The following is a 26,722-nucleotide window of genomic DNA, read 5'->3' on the forward strand; positions in this document are numbered from 1 at the left end:
ACCAAAAAAGATATGGATAAGAGATTACATACAAGAGAGGTAAAGGAAATCCCCAGGATGACAGCTGTGGAGCAGGCCTTAGAAAATAACTAGTTCAACTTGGAGTAGAAGAGTGTTTCTCAACCTTTATTTCAGTATCTCTCCCATAGTGACCCTTTTTAGATAATTTCTTTCCTAACCCCCCCTCCACATTTAAAATAATGCCACAGGCCCCAGTCACTGAGCCGCCGCCAAGGACTCAGCAGCCTCCCTCTCGAGCCCCCTCGTTTCCCGACGCTCCATCCCCCCTGCACGCCTTCTCCTACCACCGCCTTCCGCAGGCCGTTTCCACCGGAAAAGGAATCGTACTGCATGTCCGCTATCCAGAACCTCCACTCTTTCGACCCCTTTGCTGATGCAAGTAAGGGTGATGACCTACTTCCTGCTGGGACTGAGGATTATATCCATATAAGAATTCAACAGAGAAACAGCAGGAAGACCCTTACCACTGTCCAAGCGATCGCTGATGACTACGATAAAAAGAAACTAGTGAAGGCGTTTAAGAAGAAATTTGCCTGCAATGGTACTGTAACTGAGCATCCAGAATATGGAGAAGTGATTCATCCAAAGAGTGGCCAGCACAAGAACATATGCCAGTTCCCTGTGGAGACTGGACTGGCTAAGGACGACCAGCTGAAGGTTCATGGGTTTTAAGTGCTTGTGGCTCACTGAAGCTTAAGTGAGGATTTCCTTGCAAGGAGTAGAAAATTTCCCTTCTGTCCCTTGTCACAAGTTTAAAAACCACACTGCTTGTATAATATAACCATTTGGGGTCCACTTTTAACTTGGACCCCAAGTTGCATGTAACTCCTTCATGCAATAAACTGAAAAGAGCCATGCTGTCTAGTCTTGAAGTCCCTCATTTAAACAGAGCTCAAGCAGTAGGCATCTGGCAGTGTTCAGCCTGAAACAAAGCAATAACGTGATGTTTCAGCCACACCTAGAGCCCCCAAGATCACGGACACCTATGTTTGGCCAGAAGCTCTTTGGTCCTCCTGCAAAATTCCCTGCCCTGAAAAAATGTCACCACCTTACCAGCCCTCCATGGAGCTGAGAAAAGTTGGGGTGAGGCAGCCACAGCAGCGGTACCATAAGAGGGGAGCCTTTCGGTAACAAAATAAAGAGCCCCTGGTGTCTCCAGGCTGACCAGGTGAGCAGTGCTAAGAGAGGCCACCTTCCCTCTAGTGAGGTGAAGCCAGCAAGGTCTTTGTTCCTTTTGACCAGGCATAATAGCCTAGCTAAGATTGTCCAGGCAGAGAGACACAAGAATGTTGAGGGCAAACTTCTATCAGAGTTAAACTTTTGACAAGGGAACAAATTTCAAACTGATGTATTGATCACGTAGCTAGCTGTAGATCTTGTATTTTATTAGCAACAGCTGCCCAATGCCATGTGAAATATCAACTGGTTTTTGGGTTTTTCCCCTTCAGTTTTAATGTTATGTAATGTATTTAAACTCTTATTTAAATAAAGTTTGTTTTCAGAAACAAAAAAAATAAAATAAAATAAAATAATGCCACAGAAATATTGTTTATTTATTTATGTACTGGCCCTTTGGTGATCCGCCAACCACTGTTAACAACTAAGATTTTTTTCACTCCTTAAGAACCAATTTTTGCCCTGTTGGTAGGTGATATTGCCCCCATTGGTAATGGATGGAATAGAAAGACAGATTTCTGAAGGGAGAGGTTCAGAAAGGAAATGCTGACAAATGGATCATCTGGTAAATTAATGTGTCAAGTGGAAAATCCTAACAAGAGACTATAGGAAATATGAAAGCCTAGCAAGCGAGACAAAGAATACTGAGCAAGTTGTTTTAAAAAGGAAACTAGGTTCCAAATTAAAAAAAAAAAAAAAGTTGTATAAGAAAGGCCTGACAGAGCAATATTTAGATCAGCAGTGAAAAAAGTAAACAATAGTCATAATACTGTAAACACTGAATATTAACCAAAAATTATTTAAACTATATTAGGGATATGAGGAAAAGAGGAAGGGGAGTAATTAAGCTAAATCCTCATCAATCATAATGAAAAACCAATAAATAAAATTTAAAATTAAGCCTAAGATATCCATATATAAATATTACTTAGAAGCACAAAATAAATACAAAAAAAAGCAACTAAAAGAACTGGTAGGGCAAGGGGACAGGGAGAAAATCACTGCTATTTATTCCTTTTAAGTCTTTTTTGCATTATATCTATGTATATAAATATTACTTTAATAAATTTGTTTAAAAGATGATATGAGTTTTGGTGATTAGGAAAGTATTTGCAGTATTAAAAAAATGTTTGTTTTTAAAAATGAAAGGTAATCCTTCTTTGTTTCCCCTTAGCACTACTGTATATGCCATACCGCTATTACAATGTATTATAATTATGACGTAATGGAATAATAAAGTATAATTATAATTACTAATTTACATGTTTATCTCCCCATTAGATTATTTATCCCTATATCTCAATGTAAAAATACAGCAGGAAATCAAAAAATATTTGTCACATGAATAACAAAATTTTAATATCCTGTAAAACAGAAGGTCTGAGAGAGGCCTTAAAAAAAAATTTAGCCTACTTTAGCAGACTTTTCGGTACACCAAACTATTTATAACATTAAATTTATGGCTATTTTACTCCGAAAAAAAAAAAAAAAATTCTAGCCCAACTTCTGTTTTCAGAGAAGAAAACCAAGTCTCAAAACACTAAGTTAAAAAAAAAAAAAACCACTAAGTGACTTGCTATTCTATTAATTAATGGCTAAAGTAATATAAAAACTTGGATGCTTTGACATTTGATTCATTGCCCTTCACACTACAATGAATTTTTCATTGATGATAGGCAAATAGTTCACATTCCATCACTTTCTTGGAGAAATATCCTAATTTTTGCCTCCTATTGAAACCATGTTATGCCAGGAACTATTTAAAATATGTATCTTGCAATTCATTTGATCTGTAAAGATAATCATACTATTCAAAACTTAAAATTCAAGTCAACCAACTTGCTGGAAATATACTTAGTGACAAAGAAGAAACATTACAGATTAAACAAAATAATTTCATAATTATTTCAAACTATACAAGTGCAACCAACTAACTGTGATCTAAAACATGCCAGTCAAATTTTCTAGGCTTCACTGCATATATTTAAGAAACTCTTTAAATATGCAATTAAGATGTGCTAAAATATTACAAATTATTCTTACCTAAAAAGATTGTTTTATTACACTGCTGAAATATCCTGATTAGCTGACACACTTTTAGTCTTTTCCCTCTAAAAATCTATGCAATGTCATTCAATTAGTTAAATCTTTTTCATATTGGAAGAAAGTAACACTAAATACTGCTAATTCACCTTACATATTAATGTATAATTTCACCTACCAATCTCTTGTGAAAGCATTTGCTATTTAAATCAGATTAAGAAGCACTCAGGAAGGATTACATATACCTATTTTAACGACTTTTCCTTCACTTAACATTAAGCAAGATAAAAATGCAATTAACATAATGCTTTTTATTTAACAACAGTACGTATTTATATCACAAAAGGATATGTTGTTTTTTATCTACTGTCTGTTCATTCATTCAACAAATATTTATTATTCATATGGTTCTTGGTGTTACTTTAGGAATTGGAAATAAAACAAAGAGCCAAAGTTCCTAACCTCATGTAACTTGTATTAACTTTACAATCGGAATGACAAATATATTTTCATTATGAAAAAAATAAAGAAAATGACATGACAAAGTTCAGAATCTGAATGGCTATTTAATTGATTGTTAACTTCCTTAAAAGGAATGTTTTTCAACATTGTATTCCTAGGCACTAGCACTCAGTAAGCACTTAAATGCTTGTTGAATAATCTCCAAGTAACAGATTTACATTTGCAAACAAAAGAAATTTTAATTTAAAAAATAATAAACCTTATTACATACCACTGATGTTGAGGTCATAATCTCCTGCGGTGATCACATTAGCTACTAATCCTTCTGCAGGTTGACTGGCAGAAACAACATCATTCAAAAGCTTCCGAATGGCTCCAGGCTGAGGTGGCTGGGTGATAATGTTGCTTACTGCTATCTTCAAATTTTTAATTATGTGAAGCTGATTATTAGGATCTCTCATGTGAACTTCAAAAAAATAGGAAAGAAAAAGCTTGAAATTACTTCTACTCAATGTACAACAACCCAACTATAACATCAGCAAGAAAAAAAAATGGGTTAAGGGTTTACAAAAAAGAATGCTCAAATGAGAAACTAGAAATTCAAAGTGGATCATTCTCCCAGAAATATAACTGACATGTAAGATTCCTTTATATACCAAAGGCCTAGCTATCTTAGAGAGCCTATTAACCACAGGATGTCCTCCTCCTGCAAAGTTACAACTCAGAATTTCCCTCCCTTAGCTTTCCTGCCTCTTATTTTCTAAAGAGCCTGGGACCAACTACCATCCAGACTAAATCTCTAATTCTCACTCAACCTAAGACATGTCAAAGGCCGTGTGAAATCTGTCATATCAACACTGATGACAGTAAAGGGAAAGAAAGGAGAATTAAATGATGCACGCTAGCTTCCTTCTGCTTTCCCCAGTCCGTTGGCTATACTCTCAGTGGCTACAGTCCTGGCCTCAATCTATGAAATTTATAACCAGTGATTCATAACTTTAGGCTCAGGAATATGTTCTCAGGCAATTATAATAGAAAAGAGTGCCCGCAGTCCACAGTAGGAAATGTAAGCACATTTTCTCATATAAATATTAAGATGATTTGTTACTTTAGTAGTATTAGAAGCAGTCCATTAAAATGATTAAGGACACAGCTTTTACAGTCAAGCCTTAATTTAAATCTCAACACACTACATATTAACTGGGCTATCCTGAAACTTTTTAACTTTCCTATGCTTCCATTTTCCCACCTATAATATGTAAATAATATCTACTTCACACTTATTTTAAGGATTAAATGAAATAGTAAATACAAAGCACTGAGCACTGTACCTGATACTACATATAACAATAGACTTAAATGGTCAACAAATGACAGAGGCAGTATTAGCAATAGCAGGTACAAAAGAATCTGTTTTGATTGTATAAAGGATCAATATATACAAATAGGGAACTTTGGAAAACTAATTTTGGTACCTTATCATTTTTTTAAAATCACACCTTTTTTCTCATTGGAAAATGCTTTATACCAAACAGTAAGCTTTTAAGTTCTAGTCTGCTTATATTTTAAAATAAAGATAAATCCATAAAGATTGTCATTCTAAATTTTCTTTTTATTCCATGATTTTTAAATTTTTAATGAAAAAGACAAAAATATTTTTAAAATATTATATATGGCATGTAAATATAAACTATATATTATTTTGTAAATATAAATACATGTACAGAAAGTATACATGCAAATTCTATTACAGTGGTTGCCTACGATAAAGGAAGGAAAGATTAAGATAAAGGATTAAGGAAGAGTGGAAAGGGGACTTCAACCATATCTATTTTGACTTCTTTAAAAAAGGAAAAGAAAAGATACAAGGAAAATATGACAAAGGGTTAAGGTATTAGTTCTGGGTAGTGGGCAGCTGGATGTTTTTTGTATTTTCTGCCTTCTCCTGTAATTGCCTGTTTTCTAATTTAAATAAACACATACAAGCCTCCCTCCCTAATTAAATTTCCCAATGGTCTATGAAATAGAGAAATTTAAAACATGACAATACTATGATGCATTTCTGATATCTTTACGAACATATCGTACAAGTTGCACATGCATTTTTGTTAAAGTTATTCCATAACTGTCAAATAAAATACAGAGCCATGTATATATTAAACATGCTTAAAAATTTTAAATGGCCTATTACCTCTCAATTGTTATTAACAGTAACCCAAAAAGGATAGTCTAGTTTTGTCCTACCTTTAGAGTGGGTTTGTAAATTATTAGATAATCCTACTGATAAATCCAGAAATGAGTTACTAGGTATGGTAGGCAGCTTCTGACACAGTCCCCAGTGATCCTTATTTCCCGGTACACACTCTTATGCAGTCCCCCTTCCAGGGTTGGTAAGTATGACCAATAGAAGACAATTTTATTAAGGTTTCATCAAGATTATAAGATCACAAAAAGTGAATTTATATATCATATGACATCTTAATTTCAAAATGAAATTCAGCTCTATCATTACCTTAACTTTTGTAGGTTACTAAATAAATGTAATTTCTTGAATTCTGTATTATAAGGTAACATTTCCCAGTATTTGCTCCGTGAAATACTGGTTCCTCAAGACAGGTAAGAGTTGTTTCTGAAAAACTAACTCCCTGTTCAAAACAGTTTGGGAAAAATTGGACTGAGTCTTTAAAAGGCCTCTCTTAGCAGTTCTTCCCAGAGCCTTTAAGACATTGTAATACTTCCAAAAGCATGCTAGTTAAGCGAATTTATCTGACCACAAAATTAGTTTTCAGGGAGCACCTAACACATATGGTGCTCAATGGAATGTAATCAGAAAAACTAATAATGATATATTTTATGTTTTTACCAGCATACACAACTTTACCGTATAAAGAACATCCCAATTGTTGAAAAAGATCACAATTTTCAAAAATAAGGTCAATAACATATGTCTAAATTTTGAAGTTTTCTTGAATTTTATTCAAAGTTTGGTACTTGAAAACCCTGGAGTTTAATTACCTAATTATAACAACATGGTATTTAAGATTGATGAAAGTTTTCTAACTAAAGGAAATTTAAGAGAAGCAAAGGCATTAAGTTGTCCTTCAAAGGGTATTTTCCTAGTCTAATTTGCCACTTTTCCTAGTTCATTCAAAAACTATTCTAGATTTACATTAAAAACTGCATCCTAGGGAAGTGGACTTGGATAGGGCGTTTACCTACCACATGGGAGGTCCGCAGTTCAAACCCTGGGCCTCCTTGACCCGTGTGGAGCTGGCCCATGCACAGTGTTGATGTGCGCAAGGAGTGCCCTGCCACGCAGGAGTGTACCCCGCGTAGGGGAGCCCCACGCGCGAGGAGTGCGCCCCATAAGGAGAGCCGCCCAGCGCAAAAGAAAGTGCAGCGTGCCCAAGAATGGTGCCACACACACAGAGAGCTGACACAACAAGATGACGCAACAAAAAGAGAGAGAGATTCCTAGTGCTGCCAATAATGACAGAAGTGGTCATAGAAGAACACACAGTGAATGGACACAGAGAACAGACAACGGGGTAGGGAAGGGGAGAGAAATAAATAAATAAATCTTTTTTTAAAAAAACTGCGACCTAGGGAAGTGGATGTGCCTCAAGCAGTTGAGCACCCATCTCCCATGAGAGGTCTTGGTTTGGTTCCTGGTACCTCCTAAAGAAAAGAAACAAAAGGGAGACAACAAACAAAAACAACAACCACAAGCAAAAGCAACGAGAGAAAAAAAACAAGCAGACAACGAGCAAATACAAACAAGAGGAAACAAATTCCATTTATTCTTGTTTAAATCCATAAATAAATTTAACCAATTTCGGAACAATATATATACTCTTCAAAAATGAAAATCAAGTAAGTCAAAAGTTAGTCTTAAAAATGCCTAAATGGGGAAGCAGACTTGGCCCAGTGGTTAGGGCGTCCGTCTACCACATGGGAGGTCCACAGTTCAAACCCTGGGCCTCCTTGACCCATGTGGAGCTGGCACATGCACAGTGCTGATGCGCGCAAGGAGTGCACCCCGTAAGGAATGCACCCTGTAAGGAGAGCCGCCCAGCGCGAAAGAAAGAGCAGCCTGCCCAGGAATGGCACCGCATACCAGGAGAGTTGACGCAACAGAAAGAAACACAGATTCCCATGCCACTGACAACAATAGAAGCGGACAAAAAGAAGAACACACAGCAAATGGACACAGAGAACAGACAACTGAGGGGGGGAGGGGGGAAGGGAGGATAAATAAAATAAAGCTTAAAAAAAAAAGCCTAAATGATATGTTGACATTGCTTAGAATTATCAAACTACCACTAAGACAATAAAAACAACAATGCTTGCTAAATACCAACATCATTACTCTTTGAAATAGTGGAAATTCTTTAATATTATGATCACAAAATTTGCATTGAAAAGTTAGTATAAATTCTTTAGACCTCAAACATATATCAAGCATAATGATTAGAAGAATATATATACCATTATTTAATGTAAAGAAATACTCTTCAGCTTTTAAAAAATATGTGTAAGAAACCTAGAATGGCTCTTCACTGCCTAATACATCAGGTCTAAACTCAAAGCCCTACATATGAATGGTACTCATATTTGTTCTAGCAACACTCTCTTCAGAACAACTTTAAACCATGTGTTTTTCTACTGAAACAAAAATAAGTCTCCTGAAAATACCTGGCAGTGTACATTGATATCTCAGTAATCAAAGTTTTGACCTCAAATCACAGTATACCTGTGGGCTAGAAATCCAGATGTTTTTCCAAACATTCCTTTCCCCATCTAAAGGAATTTTTTTATTGTATTATTAGACATATTTTCAAGCTACACAGCCTGAAGTCATATTTGTTGGCTTCACTGGCTAAAGAAAAGTTATCTTTGAGGCATCCCCATACTTGAGCAAAAAGCAGCTTTTTCTCACATGTTAAGAGTCCCAAAATACATATGCCAGCAAAAAATTGAAACCACAGAAAACAAGTATTTTTCACTGAATTTCTAATGCCACCACCCTAGACTATGCCCTAATCATTTCAAACTTTAAAATTTATAGCAATTCTTATCTGTTCTCATAACTACACAACTTAATCTCCCAAAAACCCATACCCTTGTTCAAGGATTTATGACTGCCACACATTTACCAAGATATAAAATCCAAAATCCCCTTCCTAGAAATCAAGGTCATTCCATACCAAGCCATCCTTTTTATTACCCTGTCCTCCACTAAGAAGTTTCCTCACTATCCTCCAACTACTCAACCATAATTCCTAGCTTTTTCTCATAACATTCTAACCTCATTCCCTCTTCAACAGGGAATATTCACCCTTTTCCTTTCTACCAAGTCTCTTAACTAGCCATCAAAATCCAGGTCAATTTTACTCCTTCCCTAAATCTTTCCCAGTCTACAGAAGGAAAGCAGAAGAATACTAACATTGAGCCTCTCTTGCTATGCCATGTGATACAGTAGGCACCTGTCACATGAGACTATGAGTATTTGAAATATGCCTAGTCAAAAATGAGATGTGATATAAGTGTAAAATGCAGAATAAATTTCAGAATTAGCATTAAAAAAAGAATGCAAAATACCTCAAAAATATCTTTATGTTGATTACACATTGAAATACTGGGCTAAATAAAACATTTTAAAAAATTAATACCACATGTAACTTTTTACTTTTTTAATGTGACTACTGGAAAATTTTAAATTATATGTGTGTCCTGCATTGTATTTCTATCAGACCACTGTCTGCTCTATGTATTTCTAAACATTGCCAAAAGATAAGATGACATGATGATTAATAATATCTGGAGTCACCTTACCTGTTTTAACATCTTTCCCAGATAAAGATTTCAGACAAGTTAATATCTTTATGCCCCAATGTTCTTAAATTTAAAATGGCAGGGAAGGATGTGGCTCAAGCAGTTGGGTGCCCACCTATCACATGGAAGGTCCCAGGTTCAGTTCTCAGTGCTTCCTAAAGAAGACCAACAAGACAGCAAGCTGATGTAATGAGGTGGCGTGGCAAGCTGATGCAACAAGATGATGCAATGAGATGATGCAACAAGGAGACACAAAGGAAACACAATGAGAGACACAACAAGCAGGTAGTGGATGTGTCTCTGGCAACTGGGCACCTCCCTCCCACATGGGAGGTCCTGGGTTCAGTTCCTGATGGCTTCTAAAAAGACGACTAGCAGACACAGAGAGCATACAACAAGCAGACAGTGGGGACAAACAACCAGGGCAGAGGGGAGAAATAAATAAAATAAATCTTTAAAAAAAAAGCTTGACACCAACTAATAATTGTGCCTCTTAAAAAAATTTTTTTTAAATGGCAATAACAACAGTATCTACCTCATAGGGAGTAGAAAGAACTGAAAGAAAAAAGCCACATAAAGCAGATACCAGGCATTGACATTATTCTTTATTAACAAAGCAAGAAAAAGTACCATATCAAAGTTAAACTGGCTCTTGGGTGTTAGGATTTTAGAATTTAGGGCACTTTGTCATTCTTGGTGACTGTACAACACTGGAGGAGCTGGATTAGGAAAAGGCTAAAGAATATTAACAGTTCCTAACTCAGGTTCTTTGGACAGCTTCTCTCTTCTTTAAGTACAAAAAGCAAACTTAAAAAGTGACTGTTCTCCCAAAAAGCACCTGTGGCATGCAAATAAGTGATTTTATTTACGGAAGTGTTTTTGATGGGGAAGTCATCATAACCAAATGAACACCATGGTCGTTGCCTTGACACAGCTTTATTATAATTATTTTATACATGCTTTAATGGTAAAAGAACTTTATTTGTACTTTGCTATGTTGTTTGCAAGACACTGATTGGTTATACCTAAGTAAGAGTTTTGAACTCTACCTTCTACCTTTATTTTTCTCTAGTAAAGTATCTAAACCTGGAGAAAAAAGGTAGCACCCCAAGGCGACTTTTCTTCTACTGTTTAAACTTTAATCTAAAAAAACAAATTTAGGACTTTTACATCCTTATAAATCTAGGTAACGTCAACAATTACTTAGATTAGATTAACCACAACTTGTTCTTACTTCTTCCATTAGACACAAAAGCCTGTTTTAAGTTTCATTATTTATAGAAAACTTTTTATTTCCTTGGAAGGTTAGCAAAATATTTATAACTAACAAAATGTTTCTCAAAGAAAAACGTAAACGAAATTGAAGTTCATTCAAAGCGATGTGCTCTAAGGCTAAAAGAATGCAATATACAAGACAACTTTGAAAGCCGGCTTTAACACCTGGCGGAAGATGGCACGTCTTCTCTACTAAAAACTCTTAAGTCTAAGAGGCAGTATCTTCCTACCCCACCTGCCTTAAACTTCCTGATTCCCTCGCCATGGCCGTTGAGAATAGTCTCAACGTCTTTCTCTGAGGTTCACGTTTTTCTTTACCCAAACGAGCTAACGGCCCGGTTTTCTGGGGAAGAACGAAGAAGCCTTTTGAAACAACGGATGTTAGGACAGCGATGTCCTGGCAACCTCACCCATAATCCCTCCTCCAGCCACCAGAGACACCGCGGGGCCCCAGCACCAGACTCCACTTTATCAGCTCTACAATGTAAACATCACCCTTCTCTTTCCTGCCAGTCTCCAATTTCCTCTCCCAGCCACGGTTTTCCAGGGCCCCAGCAAGGAAGAGAGCACATACCCTCGGAAGTGAGGCGAGAAAAGGGCTTGAGCAGCTCTGCGAAGCTAAGGTGATTGCGACGAGTGAGCCGCTCGGCTTCGTCGCTGCACAGCGCGGCGACACAAGGGACGAAAGAGTCCGGGATTAGCTCCTGCACTGATTGCACACACTGGGCCATCGCCGCGGCAAAGGCAACGGCGGCGCCTGTCCTCTGGTCCAAACTCGGAGGCTAATCTTGTGGCTGCAGCAGCTACCGCCGCCGCCCGGCGGCCTTACCGGCCGGGCGGGGCCCCACACTGGAGCCTTGAAACAAGTAGAAGGAACAGACGCCGCCGCCTCGGCTTCCGGGGTACACACAACCGCCCCCCACCCCACGTCACTGCCGTCCTCAGCGCTCGCCCCGGCGCCCTCGCATTCCACCTCGATAGGTGGAGACGCCGACAATCGCCATTTAATCCTCCCGACAGCAAAACCTTGGTCACCGCCTGACCGGGGCCGCCATATTGAAGCTGGACGCTGACCGACCGGCAGTACTAGTCCCGACAGCCCCCGCGAGCGTCCTTCACGTGATTGTGTTAAAGAAAGCTGTAGGGGCGGGGAAAGAGACAGCGGCAAGAACGACGGAGGCCGGTTGGCAGGCCAAAACCGGAAGAGGGGTGATGGCAGGGTGGGGCTATGAGGGCCGGGCTATACGCGGTGGGCGGGGCAGGCCCGCGACTTTATGCCTTGCTCTCACGCGTAGCAAAGCCTCGCGAGATACCCGTAGTGCTACTGGCGTTCGAGCTTGGTTCTGTCACAGTGGAGGAGGCGACCGCTCGCCTTTGGTGTCGCTTCGGCCTGTTTGGGGCGCCACACGCTCTCCCCGGCTGCAACTTATGTAGCTCTTCGCATGGCTTCCTGGCCACTTGGCTGCCCTTGCCGGGCTCTCCCGTAGAGAGTTAAGGGGCACCTGCTCACGGGAGAAGGCGTGCCACCGGACAGGTGTTGGTGTTCCGCTGCAGCCGACTTTAAGACCATGTATCTTTTGAACAGAATCTTGCTTTTAGAAATGGACTGTTGCGTAGGACGACTCAACGAGTAAGCAGAAGTGGATGTTGTTTGGATGCTGGAATTAAAACGAGCGTTAAGGAAAAACTTGGCAGTGCTACTGCATTTTTGTTGGTCGCAGGGGAAGGATATCCCTGCAAACGTCCGTGTTGTTGGTTCACAGCCACTTAATTTTAACACTGTTAGGGTGTTAACTTCAGTGTAGTGGAGGTGCAGGAAGCCAGTGTTTTACTGTGCACTGTATGGAGTCCTAAACTGGCTTCCATTTCTAGTTTTCAGTTCTATAGATTGCTTCTATAAATAGATAGGAATGAAAGTAATTTTACTACAGAGCAGGAGTTCTCTTTAAACTTTTTTAAAAAGTTTAAAAACATATTTTAAAAAAATACTTAGCTTACATAAATGTTACATAAAAATGTAGGAAATGCCCATATGCTCCATCCACTCTGTAGCCCTCCCACAGTCTCCCACATTAACAACATCCTTCATTAGTGTAATACATATGTTACAATTGATGAACCCACATTGGAGCATTGTCACTAAGTGGGGATTGTAGTTTACATTATAGTTTAAACTCTTTCAGCACAATGTTGTAAGTTACGACAACATATATGATGGCCTGTATCTGTCATTGCAACGTTATTCAAGGACAGTTCCAATGTCTAGGAAATGTCCTCATTTTACACCTATTTTTCCTCTTTCTCTCCTTAACCGCCAGTGGCCATTGCCACCACCTCAGTGATAAAAGTTTTTCCGCGAGCGCAGTTCTTTTTTTTGTTCCATGTACCTCTTTGCCAGTCAGGTGAAAACCACAGACCCCTAACTAAGTCCATATTATACTGTGTATTACTTAACAAATATGTCACACCCGCACCAACACATCTCCACGAGAATAATTTTTTTTTAATAAGCCAATGGACCCCTTGATAAGAACCCCTGCCCCACAGAGTCACCCAATTGTTTGAACTCCTTTTTTGGGAAGATTTATTATATTTATCTACCTACCCCCCCCCCCCCAGCATTGTCTGCTCTCTGTGTGTCCATTTGCTGTGTGTTCTTCTGTGTCCGCTTGCATTCTCAGTGGCACCGGGAATTTGTGTTGCTTTTTTGTTTCTTCATCTTGATGCATCACCTCTCCGTGTGTGCTGCGCCACTCCTGGGCTGGCTGCACTTTTTCGTGCAGGGCGGTTCTCCTTGCAGGGCTCACTCCTTGCGTGTGGGGCTCCCCTTCACGGGGCACACCCCTGCGTGGCATGGCACTCCTTGTGCACAACAGCATTGCACGTGGGCCAGCTCACCACACAGGCTAGGAAGCCCTGGGTTTGAATCCTAACCTCCTATATGGTAGGTGGATGCTCTATTATTTGAGCCACATCCCTTCCCTGAACTTTTAAGCCAAAAATATAAGCCAAGAAAGGAGAATGTTTATCATGGTTTTATGGTTGACTTGATTATAGGAGGCTTCCCCAACATCAGTATCTGATGTCTGCTTGGCACCTTGAATTTTTTTCAAGGTAAGAATTTATTAATGGTGAGATGTATGCCCTTCTTCTGGAAATTGAGAAATGGGAGGTGGGAAAGGACCAAAAGGGCATGGTGACATCATGTTTCCACCACAAGTCAATTTTTAAAAGATAGCAAGTGTAAGTTGAAATCTGATAATTCACTTTCTTGAAACTATCATGGCTCAGTACCTCTGGGAAATTCTTGCACTCCCAGGGGCACACATATTTCCTTTTGAAAACTCCAGATCTCAATTATTTGCCTTTTATAATGTGAGACTCTCATACAATTGCACATGACCGAACTTATAAGATATATCTTTTATAATAGGACTCCTAAATGCAAACATACTACTATATCTAGTAGTCAACTAAAAATAAAAATTTAAAAGGCAATTTGTTTTTACTGAATGTAAAACTAGCAGTATTAGACTCTTTGAAAAGGACTTTCGAGGGTTAGTTAGCCTGGATGGATTTTTCTAGATATAATGCACATACCATAAAGTTCACCCCTTTAAAAAGTTCAACTCTGTGATTTTTAGGATATTCATAAAATTGTATGACCACCACTATCTAATTCCAGGACATTTTCAATACTCTCTCCCCCATTCCCCCTTGAAAATCCCTTGCACCGTTAGCAGTCACTCTCCCACTCTCACTGCCCCTGGCAACTACTTAATCTACTTCCTTTCCCTATAGGTTTGCCTATTCTGAATATTTCATATAAATGGAATCATATATTAGGTAGCCTTTTGTGTCTGGCTTCTTTCACTTAACATAATGTATTCAGGATTCACCCAAGTTATAATATGAATCAATACTTTATTCCTTTTTATAACTGACCCTAATGATTCTTATCTTATCCATTGACTTTACAATCTAGCATCACATCAACACATTGTGTTTCCAGTGAATGACTTCACTGTAAAAATCTATTTCTTTCCCAGCCTATCCTAGTCTCTTCTCTCCTTGGGAAAGGTACTGTTTGAACTATGAAGTCCCCATAAAGGAGATTATATTTACCAGGGACCATGGAAGCAGACCTATTAGTTAGGATTCTTTCAACTTCAAAACGAAACAGAGGGAAGTGGCTGTGGCTCAATCAGTTGGCTGCCCACCTGCCATATGGGAGGTCCCAGGTATGGTTTCCGATGCCTCCTAAAGAAGAAAAGCAAGACAGCAAGCTGATGAGACAGGCTGGGGCAGCAAGCTGACGCAACAAGATGACACAACAAAGATACAATAAGGAAACACAACAAGAGATACAACAAAGTAGGGGAGCAGAAATGGCTTAAGCCATTAGATGCCTCCCTCCCAGTGGGAGGCCCTGGGTTCAGTTCCCAGCGCTTCCTAAGAAGAAAATGAGCACTCAACAAATGGACACAGAGAGCGGACAGATAGCGCAAACAACAAAGAAGTAAGAAATAAGTATAAAAAAAATAGAAAAACAGAAACTTATCCTAGTTTAAATAAAGAAAGGAATTTAATGACTCACATAACTGCAGGTGAGAGTGGGATAAGCTTACAGGAAAAAGGAAAGTACTAAAAGGATAAAGGTTTCAGGGACCAGAACCCAGGGCTCAGCACTGCCAAGACTCTGTCTCTCATTATTAATTCTCTCTGTTTGCCTTCATTCTTCAGGGAACCCCTCTCCACGTGGTATGGTCTGCCCACATCCCCAGATCATATCCCTCAGCTTAGCAAATCAAATAGAAATGGAACTTCTTGTTCCTAACATTAATATGTCAATCCCAGAGAGTGTCTGGTTTACCCTCCTTCCCCTGGACCAATCCGTTTCCAGGGGGATGGGCAATATACTGGCCAGGAATGGGTCATATTCCCACTCCTGCAGGGAGAGAGGTAAGATCTGTTACTAGAAAAATGGAGATGAGAAAGTATATTGACAAAAAACGTAGCCATCATATACCACAAACTATCCATTGGCTTTCTGGCACCCACACATACCCTTCTTCCCAAATATGTAATTCCAAAGATGCTCTACCCAGTAATTATCCCCTCTAAAAACTGAAAATATGCTCACCTACCCAAAGGCAGACAAGCAAAAATCACATCCAGGCAACACAACCAACTCCGAGCCCATGATCTCTGGGTGATGTGTGCTCATCTTCGTCAGGTCTGGATGTGGTTTTTCATGGTCCTGTTACCAATGGCTGAATTTTAAATGAAAACGCCAACTGTACCAAAAAAATAGGGAAACCTCAATCCCATTTCTTAAAGGAGGCACGTTACAGTGGTCTCGGGACAAGGACAGTAAGGACTCGTTCTCCTGTCAGTGGAATGAATCCCATGATCAACCAGTCTGACCTACCCCTATTCTATCTGTCCTACCTGCTAGGAGGACATCTCTTGATCAATATCCTCTAGGGCCATTTCTGAGAAACATGAGAAGCATAGGGAGAGAATATTTTCCTGAGGCCTGTACCCTCTTGTTGGTAAAATTGTAAAGGCTTGGGGATTATCTCAGAGTAGGTTTCTAGGATGATTGGGCAGAAAATTCAATAAGGGGATTCCTTCCAGATTATTGATCTACCACCCTCCACGGTAGTGTCCTCATCTGCAGAGTAAAAGCTGAGTCACTGTCACATCTGCTTTCCAGTCTGCAGGCTTGGGAAAAAGAGAACGGAGGACATGTCTAATGGTTTAAGGTCAAGTCATAGAAATGGCACTTGACAATCTCTCTCCCATCCCACTGGCCCAAAATGAGTCTCATGGTCATACTTACCTCCAAAGAAGTCTGGAACATGTAGGCTTTAGCTAGGGAGCTAGGTGCTTAGCTAAAACTAGGGTCTGTTGCTAAATGAAGAGAAGGAAAACAAATATGGTATGACAGGGGTCTCCATCACACTTTTTCAGGAATGAGGTATCCTGTAGGAGGTATTTGGGTTGGGTCTAGGACAACATACATCTTTCATTTCTCTTACTCCTCTATACTCTGGCCCTGCTTGTGCCATGTGCCCCCTGAACCAATCACTGTATTCAGAAAAAAATGAGATGCTATTCATTAGCCACTCTTGGTCATGTGTCCACCCTTGAAGTCCAAGGGCACACAGTCTGTTACTGAAGGAGAGGAAACTTGTCAGACATAATCATCACCCAGGCAACGAAAGGGCTCTTTTTGAAGTACTGAAGGTATGTCCCAGTTTCCTTCACTGACCAAATCTAAGAATCTCATAACGCTTATGCTATGCCAGTGGACTTATATTTTAGTACACTCTATTATCAAATATTCATGATTATTTTATTTTGTAAGTATGATACTGTCAGTTTCTTTTCTGACAGCTGTAATGTTCATCTTTAGAGAACATGGAAACTGAAGTCAGGCCTGAATCAAAAGCAACTCCACCACTTGTAAGTAAAAATATCGCCATTATTGATCATATATCAAGCTTGTTGCTTTACAGATTTGATATATTACATCTGCTTTTCACACAAACCCTGAGTAGCTAACGTGTCAGCAATTTTCAGATGTAGAAACTGAGGCATAAAGAAGTTAATTAATTGGCCCAAAATAGCAAGCCCTGGAGCCAGAAACAAAACCGACTCAGTTTGACTCTATGGGTTTCATAACTAGGATAAATTGTTTTGAAACCACCTACAGAAATTTTAGTTTTAGTATATGTGGCAGATTGAGTTATGTACCCAAGAAAAAAATATTTTCTTAATCTTAATTGGATTTCTGTGACTGTGAACCTATTATAAATAGGAATTTTTTTTAGAGAATTTGTGAGCTTACAAAACATCATACATAATGTGCAGAATCCCCATACATCACCCTTCACCAACACGTTGCATTGTTGTGTAACATTTATTACAGATTATGAGAGAACATGATCAGACTATTACCATTAGCTATGGTCCATAGTGTACACTTGGTATATTTTTTCCATACACCCCCTATTATTAACACCTTGTATTAGTATTGTATATTTGTTATACTTCATGAGAAAAGAGTATTGTATATTTGTTATACTTCATGAGAGAAGACACTCAGATTTGTGCTATTAACCACAGTCCATCTTCTACCACATGGCTCACTGTGTTATACAGTCCAATGCTAAATAGGACCTTTTGAAGATGTTATTTTTAGTTAAGGTATGGCAAACTGAATCAGGATGGGTCTTAATCCTATGAATGGAGTCCTTATAGAGAGAGTCCGGAGGAGGAGCTGGAATCAAGAAATCAGCGGTGAATGGAGTGGAGGAGGATATCACCATGTGAATAGAAAGCCAAGAAATCCAAGGACTGCCAGCCAACCAGAACACTACCCACCGCAGGAGAAAGCAAGCCTTTTAGCCTCTGAAAGTGTGAGCCCATAAATTCCTCTAGTTAAGCCAACCCACTGTGTGATATTTGTCATAGCAGCCTGGAAATTAAGGCCGTATATATTGTTTTACCTTTATTTACTGTGACTTTTAACAAGTTATTTATCTTTTCTTAGCTTCACATTCCTTATCTGTAAGCTTAGAAAATCAGGACTAGAAGATTTCTTATATTCAATCTACCTCAGAAGTTCTGAGGAGTCTCTTTTTCACTATTATAAAATTTCACTTATTTCAACAGTAGATGGTGCAATAGAGTACAGACTTCAATTTAAAAAAAAAAAATTTTTTAATCAGTTCTAATACCCAAATATAAAGTTCTTACATAGAAGATACCTGTATATCAGAGAATTGGTGCAATAGAGTACTGGCTTCAATAAAAAATTTTTAAAAAACATCACTTCTAATGCCCAAATACAAAGTTCTTACATAGAATATATCTGCATATCTGAGAATTGGATGCTGGTTATTCCCTGAAAATATTTGTAATTTAAAATTTTATTAAACTCAAATATGTTATGATACTGTGAAACACTGAAAAAGGGGAAAGGTTTAAATCTATAACCAATTTATTGGCCTACATTTTTAAAAGACTTTATCATAATAGTATGTATGTAACTCAGTAGTTCCTGTTCTCACCCCTGTCAAGTGTACAACTTAGTAGTATTGATAGCATTCACAACATTGTGCAACATTGTTGTTGTACAACAACATTACCAATATCCATTACCCTAAAATTTTCATCACCCCAAACAAAAACTCTGCCTACATTTTTATTGTGTTTATTGTTCTAGATGTGAGAATAGTCAAAACAATCTCAAAAATGAAGAACAAATTTGGAGGACTCACACTTCTCAATTTCAAAACTACTACAATACTAAAATCCTTACTAAAACAGATGGTATCCATTTTCTGATTAATTTAAAGATGAAATTTGCCCTAATAACATAGCCTCAAAATATATAAAGCTTAGGGAGCAGATGTGGGTCAAGTGGTTGAGTGCCCACCTCCAAGGTGGGAGAACCTGGATTCAGTTCCTGGTGCCTCCTGAAAAAAACAAAAACAACAAGGAAAACAAATGAAAAAAACAACTCAAGGAAGCCAATATGGTTGAGAATTGGCTTCCTACATACAAGATCCCAGGTTCAATCCCTAGCCCCCAGTACCTGAAAATAAAAAAACAAATAAAAAACATATATATATAGTATATATAAAAAGCTAAACCAGCAAAATTAAATGAAGAAATGGACAATCTCTTAACTATTGTTAGAACAAGCAGACAAAATAAACTCAATGAGGATGGTTAATATATGAATAACAAAATTAACAATTGACCTAATTGTTATATAAAGTATAGTACACCCAACACATCAATTGCACATGGAACAGTTATTCATGTAAACCATATGCTAAACCATAAATCAAGATTCATTAAATATCAAAGATTATACTCATACAGCTTATGTTCTTTGACCACAGAGGAATTGAACTAGATTCTAAAAAGTAATTAGAAAATCCCTGCATTCCTGGATATTAAGCAGCACATTTACAAATAACCCTTGACCAAATACAAAATCACAATGGATTTAGAAAAATTGTGAACTGAATGCTAATGAAAATAGAGTATATCAAAAGTTATGAGACTCAACTAATGCAAGGCTCAAAGGAATATTTGTAGCCTTAAATATTTAGAAATAAAAAGAAAAGCTGAAAGTTCATTATTTATGCATCTGCCTAAAGAAGCTAGAAAAGAATAGCAAATTTAATGTAAAAACCATAAGAAGTTAATAAGGCAGATAAGAGCAGAAATCAGTGAAATAGAAAAAAAAAATACAATAGAGATAATTAACAAAATGTTACTTATTTGAAATTTTTAATAAAATGTATTAATCCTTAGATTTAACAAGAAAAAAAGATAGAAGCCACAAATACCAGGGATGAAAAAGCAGACAAAAGGCGTCTAAAGACATTAAAAGTATAATAAGAAAATAAACAAGTTTTTGTCAATACATTTGAATATTTAGATGTAACTGACAGATCCCTTGCAAAATGGACACCAAAAGAAATAGACTGTGTGAATAATACTATATCTATTAAAGAAATTGAACCTGTATTTTAAAAAACTTCCCACAAAACAAAAATTCAGTTCAAATGGCATCATTGGTAAATTCTATCAAACATGTCAAACAGAAACATATCTTAAACTCTTCCACATAAGTTAGAAAGAAGTAACACTTTACAACTCATTTTACCTAGCTACCATAACCTTGATGGCAAAATCTGACAAGAGAGAAACGGCTGTGGCTCAATCACTTGGGCTCCCACCTACCATACGGGAGGCCCTGGGTTTGTGTCCCAGGGTCTCCTTGTGAAGGCAGGTTCGCCTGCACGCTGCAGAGAGCTGCTGGTCCAGGTACCGCATTGTGCTGCCAGCCTACAAGCACTGTGAAGAGCCGACTCAGAAAAAACAAAACAAAACACAGAAGAGCGTGCAGCAAGTGATCCCAGAGAGCAGACAGCAAGCAAGCCACAAGGGGAGGGGGATAAAATAAATAAATACAGACACAGAAGAATGTACAGCAAATGGACACAGAGAGCAGTCAGCAAGTAAGCCACAAAGGGGGGTGGGGAATAAAAAAAATCTGACAATTTAATTTTTTACAAAAAATTAAAATTTTAATTTAATCATTTTCTCTATATTGATGCAAATATTCTAAATAAAATATTAGCGAATATAATCCAGATAGATATTACATAATGACCAAGTGGAGGTTATTCCAGGGAATATGGGGTTCATTTAACACTTGAAAATCAATCATTGTAATTCACCACAATAAAAATAAAGGAGAGAAATCATCCATAATTTCAATGCGCAGAAAAGCATTTGGTAAAATTCCATACCCTTTCATATGAAAACACCCATTTATAGTAAAAACTGTCAGCAAACTAGGAATAAAGGTATCTGATAAAAAAGGTATCTATGAAACACAGAAAACATCATTTTGATGATGAAATATAAACAGCCTTCCCTGGGAAAAAGAAAAGGATGTCTGCTACCACCACTTTTATTCAGCATTGTACAGGATGCCCTAGTCATTGCAACTAAGCAAGGAAAAAAAAGCCACAGAAAATGTAAAGAAAGAAATAAAATCATTTTTCATAGATGATATAATCATGTACATAGAAAATCCAAAAGAACCTCAGGTCAACCACAAGAACAAATAAGGGAATTTAGCAAGGTCAGTGGATACAAAGTTAGTATATTTATAAATCAGTTATATTTCCATATACTAGAAACAAAGAATTGGAAATGCTAAAACAATATGACTTAGCATCAAAAGCCATCAAATACCTTAGAAAAATTAATGGAAAATGTGCAAAACTTTTTTTTTTTTAGGAGGTACTGGGGATTGAACCCAGGCCCTCTTACAGGGGAAGCATGCAGCCAACCACTGAGCTTCATTCACTCCCTAAAATGTGCAAAACTTATACTCAGAAAACAACAAAACATAACTGAGAAAAATTGAAGACCCAATTAAATGGAGGCATATACTATGTTCATGGATTTGAAGACAGTATTTTAAAGATGAAAATTCTTCCCATACTGATTTGTATATTCAATATAATCCCAGTAAAACTCCTTACAGCTCTTTTTGAGGACATTAACAAGTTAGTGAGCTTGATTCTAAAATTTACATTGAAATGTAGAGGACTAAGAATGGCAAATTCAATTTTTTAAAAAGGACAAAGAGAACTTACATTATCAGACATTGAAACATTTTAAATGCTGATATAAAAAGTCTGGTACCGAGTCAAGTGTAGACAATGGATCAGTGGGACAGAATATAAAGTAAAAAACTAGTCTCTTTATTTATGACATAATTGATACTACATTGAGGAAAAGGATGGTCTTTCCAATAAATAGTGCTGGGTCAATTCAATATCTAAAAAAAGAATATTGACTCTTATTTCATGCTGTATACAAAAATCTGTGCCAGACTCATAGACTTAAATGTGAAAGAAAAAAATAATAAAACTTTTCTAATATGGCATAGGAAAATATATCCAATACTGTAGAATACATAAATATTCCTTAATACAAAACACATAAAGGGAGAGATTGCTAAATTAGACTAAAACTTCTATTCAATGAATATATTATTAAGAGAGTGAAAATGCAAGTCACAGAATAGCAGAAGATATCTGGCAAAAATTTGTACCCAGAATATAAATGAAACATCTACAAATCAATAATAATAATGAAAAAGACAGACAATGCAATTTAAAAATTGGCAAATGACTTGAACAGGAGTTTCACAATAGAGGACATCCAAAAGACCATAAGGATATGAAAGGGTGCTCCACATTATTAGTCACCAGAGAATGCAAGTAAAGACAAATAAATACCACTACAGCTCCATCATAATGACTAGGTGTTGGCAAGGATATGGAGCAACTAAAACTCTCTGCTGGTGGAAGCTCAAGTTTTTAAAATCCCATCAGCTTCAGCTATTATTCTTGGAATACTGGGAACTACATAAACCCATTACTGGCTTGCTTATACACCCCACCTCAGTCTTCCCAGAGTATTTGCCATGGGAGCAGAGATGAGGAAAGGATTAATTCTGATTAATTCTGCATAAGAGGTCAGAGAAATCTCCATAGAGGAGTTTACACTTGAATTGGAGCTTCAAGAATGAATAAGCTTTGGATGGAGTGTATGCTTTATTAATATGTATCAATAAAATTGATTTTTAAAGAATGAATAGGCTCTATGCCAGCAGAGAAAAAGAACAGAGAAATGGAATTGAGTTGCTAAAGTCCATAGTGTGTTTTCAGGAAATTCAGTTTGACTTTTCTAAAGTGCCTGGATGAAAGTAGCCAGTAGCATGACTGAATAAAACAAATTTTAAAAGTTTTTAAATGCCTAATGAGAAATTTTATTTTTGTCCTATGGGCAATGAGGAATCACTAATGTTTTGTTTTGTTTTGTTTTTTAAAGATTTGTTTATTTTCACACACACACACACACCTTGTTTTGTTCTCACTGTCTGCTTTCTGTGTCCATTTGGTTTGTGTTCTTCTTTGTCTGCTTGTCTTCTCTTTAGGCAGCACTAGGAACCAATCCTGGGACCTTCTGTAGTGGTAAAGAGGCACTCAATCTCTTGTACCATCTCAGCTCCCTGGCTGCTGCATATCTTATTGTCTTTCCTCTGTGTCTCTTTTTGTTGCGTCATCTTGCTGTACCAGTTTTCCACTCAGGCCAGCTTGCCTTCACCAGGAGGCCCCAGGAATTGAACCCTAGACCTCCTATGTGGTAGATGGGAGCCTAATCACTCGAGCCACATCTGCTTCCCAATCTTTAATGGTTTTAACTAAGGAAAACTGGCATGATGAGATAGATGTTTTAGAAAATGACTATGGCAGCAGTCTGGAGGATGAATAAAAGTGGGGCAAGGTTGGAGGTCATGAGAGGCCTAACAGCTAAGCAATTAGGAATCAAGGAGTTAGGATATCAACAGTAATGGAGAGAAGGACAAATGGTCCACAGGACTCGGTGACTCTTTGGATGTGGAGAAACTAGAAGGTGCAACAGCCAAAAATGACTCCAAATTTATAATTAAGGCACAAGTCTGAAAGGATGATAAATTTAGTAATGATAATGACAACAACAAACTAACAATAATATTAATAGGTAACACATTGAAATTTTACCTCAAGCTCTATTCTAAGTGCTTTATACATTAATCCTTTCAGATGCTATTTGTATCCCCCTTTTTAGATGAGGAAACTGAAGACACAGCTGTCCTATATCTACCAAGAAAGAGAGCTGAGATTTGAACTGTGCAGTTTGGTTTCACAGTGTACTTTTCATCATGACCATATAATATAGGAGAAGGATAAAGTTTGGGAAAAGAAGATGAACCTAGTTTTAAAGTTTGCCAAGTTAAAGGTGCCTTAGTGAACTTTAAATCAATATATTTCCTAAGTGTGAATCAGTTTTGCAGCTCAGGACCAAGAAATTTTGTCAGGGATACAAGTTTGCATCCCATCAGTTTATAGGCAGTTGTGAAAGCCTTTGAAGTGGAGAAGTTACCAGTAAAGAGTATTCAGTGAAATGAAAAGAGATCCAAGAGAGCATATTATGAAAAAGCCAAGGAAGGTCAGAGTGGCTCACAGTGTCAAAGTTTACAAAGATTGAGACGAAAACCTTTCAGAAAGAGATGTGGATGATGCTATGGTTTGGCATTTGAGAAAATTTTGGTACCTTCCAGTTGGAAATGACCTTTCCTCCCTTTGAGCTCCTTCAAAGGTAATTCATGGCATGCATATTGCTTTTAGCACCTCTTATTTGGCTTCATGATTATTTGTGCATGTTTTATTTTCTCTTCAAGAAGGTAAACTCTTTCAAATCAAGGATTAAATCCTAGGCTTCTTTGTTCTCCCATATTTAGCACTGTGTTTTGCATAAAGGAAATAATAAACTTTTGTTGATTTAATCGTGATTTCTCACTTAACTATTCTCCCTGACTATACACTCTCTCCCTCCAATCAATCCTCCTCTCTCCTGTGAAAATTACCCTCCAAAAATTCAATTCTTATTCTAGGCTTAATGTCTTTCATTGACTATTTGTTACCTTTAGGACATTATCCAAACTGCTTAGTGGAACAGATAAGACTTTTCCAACTCTGGCCCATCCAAAGAGCTCTGGCTTCGCTTGCAACTTCTCCACATACAGCAGATCCTAAACAAACTCAGTCTATCTTACTTTGATACTCCTTAATGCATTTGCTTATCCTTTTTCCTCTAATTAGAATGTTCTCACTTTTGTTCTCCTATTAATGCTTTTTTATAAAAAATGCTTTATTTTGAAATAATTTCAAACTTACAGAAAAGTTACAAAAACAGTACAAAAAACTATACAAAGGACTCCAATATATCTCTTACCTAGATACCCAGATTTACCAACTTTTAACAGTCTGCCACATTTGTTATATCATCTTATTTATTGATTGATCGATCAATATTTTCTAACCATATGAGAGTGGGTTGCATATTTCATACTCCTTTAATACTTAATACTTCCTTTTATTTTTCCTTAGAACAGGATATTCATTTATGTAACCATATTAAATTAACAGTCATTAATTGTTAAGATTTCTTTAGTCTTTTTTTAAAAAATTGTGGTAGCATGTATACAACATAAAATTTTCCATGCCAAAGCATAAAGTGACTTTAACCACATTCACAGTGTTGTGCTACCATCACCACAATCCTTTACCAAAAGTTTCCACCACCCCAAGAAGAAACCCTGCATTAGCTCCTCATCCCAATCCCTACTGACTACCACCCACCCCCACCCACTGGCTAAACTGTAATCTTTCTATCTCTATGCGTTTACATATTCTAGTTATTTCATACAAGTAAAGTCATACAGTATCCTTTTGAATCTGGCTTATTTTACTCCACATAATGTCTTCAAGATTCATCCATGTTGTAAAATATGCCAGAATTTCATTCCTTTTTACAGCTGAATAATACTCCATTGTATGTATATAATGCATTTTGTTTATCCATTCATCTGTCACTTGGGTTGCTTCAACTTCTGGTTATTGTGAATATTGCTACTTTGAATATTGGAGTACAAATATGTGTTTGAGTCCTCACTTTTAATTCTTTTGGGTATATAACTAGAAGTGAGCTTGACAGGTCATATCGTAGTTCTATGTTTCACTTTTTGAGGAACCGCCAAACTGGTTTGCATGGGGGCTGCATCATTTTACATTCCCACCAATAATTTCTTTACTCTTGGTCAACAATAGTTATTATCTCCCCCCACCCTTTAAAAAAAAAATAGCCGTTCTGTCATGTGTGAAGTAGTATCTCATATTTTTTATTTGCATTGCCCTAATACTTATGATGATAAGCCATGTTTATGTCTTCTTTGGAGTAATGTCCATCCAATTCTTTTTCACAGTTTTTAATAGAGTTGTTTGTCTTCTTGTTCAGTAAATATTTTATGTAGTAAATCCTTATCCAATATATGGCTTCCAAATATTTCCTCCTATCCTGTAGGTCATTGTCTCACTTTTTTTTTTTTAAGAGGTACTGCAGATTGAACCTGGGAACGTATACATGCACAGCAAGTGTTCAACTACTGAGCTACACCTGCTCCACTCTTACTTTCTTGCAAACATTTTTAAATTTTGATAAAATCCAATTTATTATTTTTTTCTTTTACAATTTCGACTTTTTGTGTCTTAAGTATCTTGGCCTACCCCCAAGGTCACACAAATTTTGCCCTATGTTTTCTTTAGAATTTTTATAGTGGTTAGCTTTTATATCTAGATATATGATGCATTCAAGTTAATTTGGTATATGATTTGAGAAAGGGTTGACAATTTTTTTCCATACAGATATCAAATTATTATAGCATAATTTGTTTAAAAGACCTTCCTTCTCATTG

At 37.3% G+C, this 26,722-nt stretch overlaps 1 protein-coding gene across 20 annotated transcripts in view; it reads right to left on the reverse strand.

The window, feature by feature from the left end:
- Positions 1–12,072, reverse strand: part of TRAPPC8 (trafficking protein particle complex subunit 8) — a 97,897-nt gene extending 85,825 nt beyond the window's left edge. For 6 of the 20 annotated variants that reach the window (XM_058277590.2, XM_058277588.2, XM_058277582.2 and 3 more), the window contains exons 1-2: positions 11,387–12,023; positions 3,974–4,168 (exon numbers count right to left, since the gene is read on the reverse strand). In XM_058277590.2, the coding sequence (XP_058133573.1) occupies positions 3,974–4,168; positions 11,387–11,543 (352 nt within the window). In that variant the 5' untranslated portion in view covers positions 11,544–12,023. Of the gene's footprint in view, positions 1–3,973; positions 4,169–11,386 lie in introns of all 20 variants that reach the window. The other 14 variants (XM_071208519.1, XM_071208517.1, XM_071208520.1 and 11 more) reach the window with 8 other exon arrangements.
- Positions 12,073–26,722: the final 14,650 nt, after the last annotated feature.

The sequence above is a fragment of the Dasypus novemcinctus genome, chromosome 16 (genome assembly GCF_030445035.2).
Source record: "Dasypus novemcinctus isolate mDasNov1 chromosome 16, mDasNov1.1.hap2, whole genome shotgun sequence".
NCBI classification, from domain to species: domain Eukaryota; kingdom Metazoa; phylum Chordata; class Mammalia; order Cingulata; family Dasypodidae; genus Dasypus; species Dasypus novemcinctus.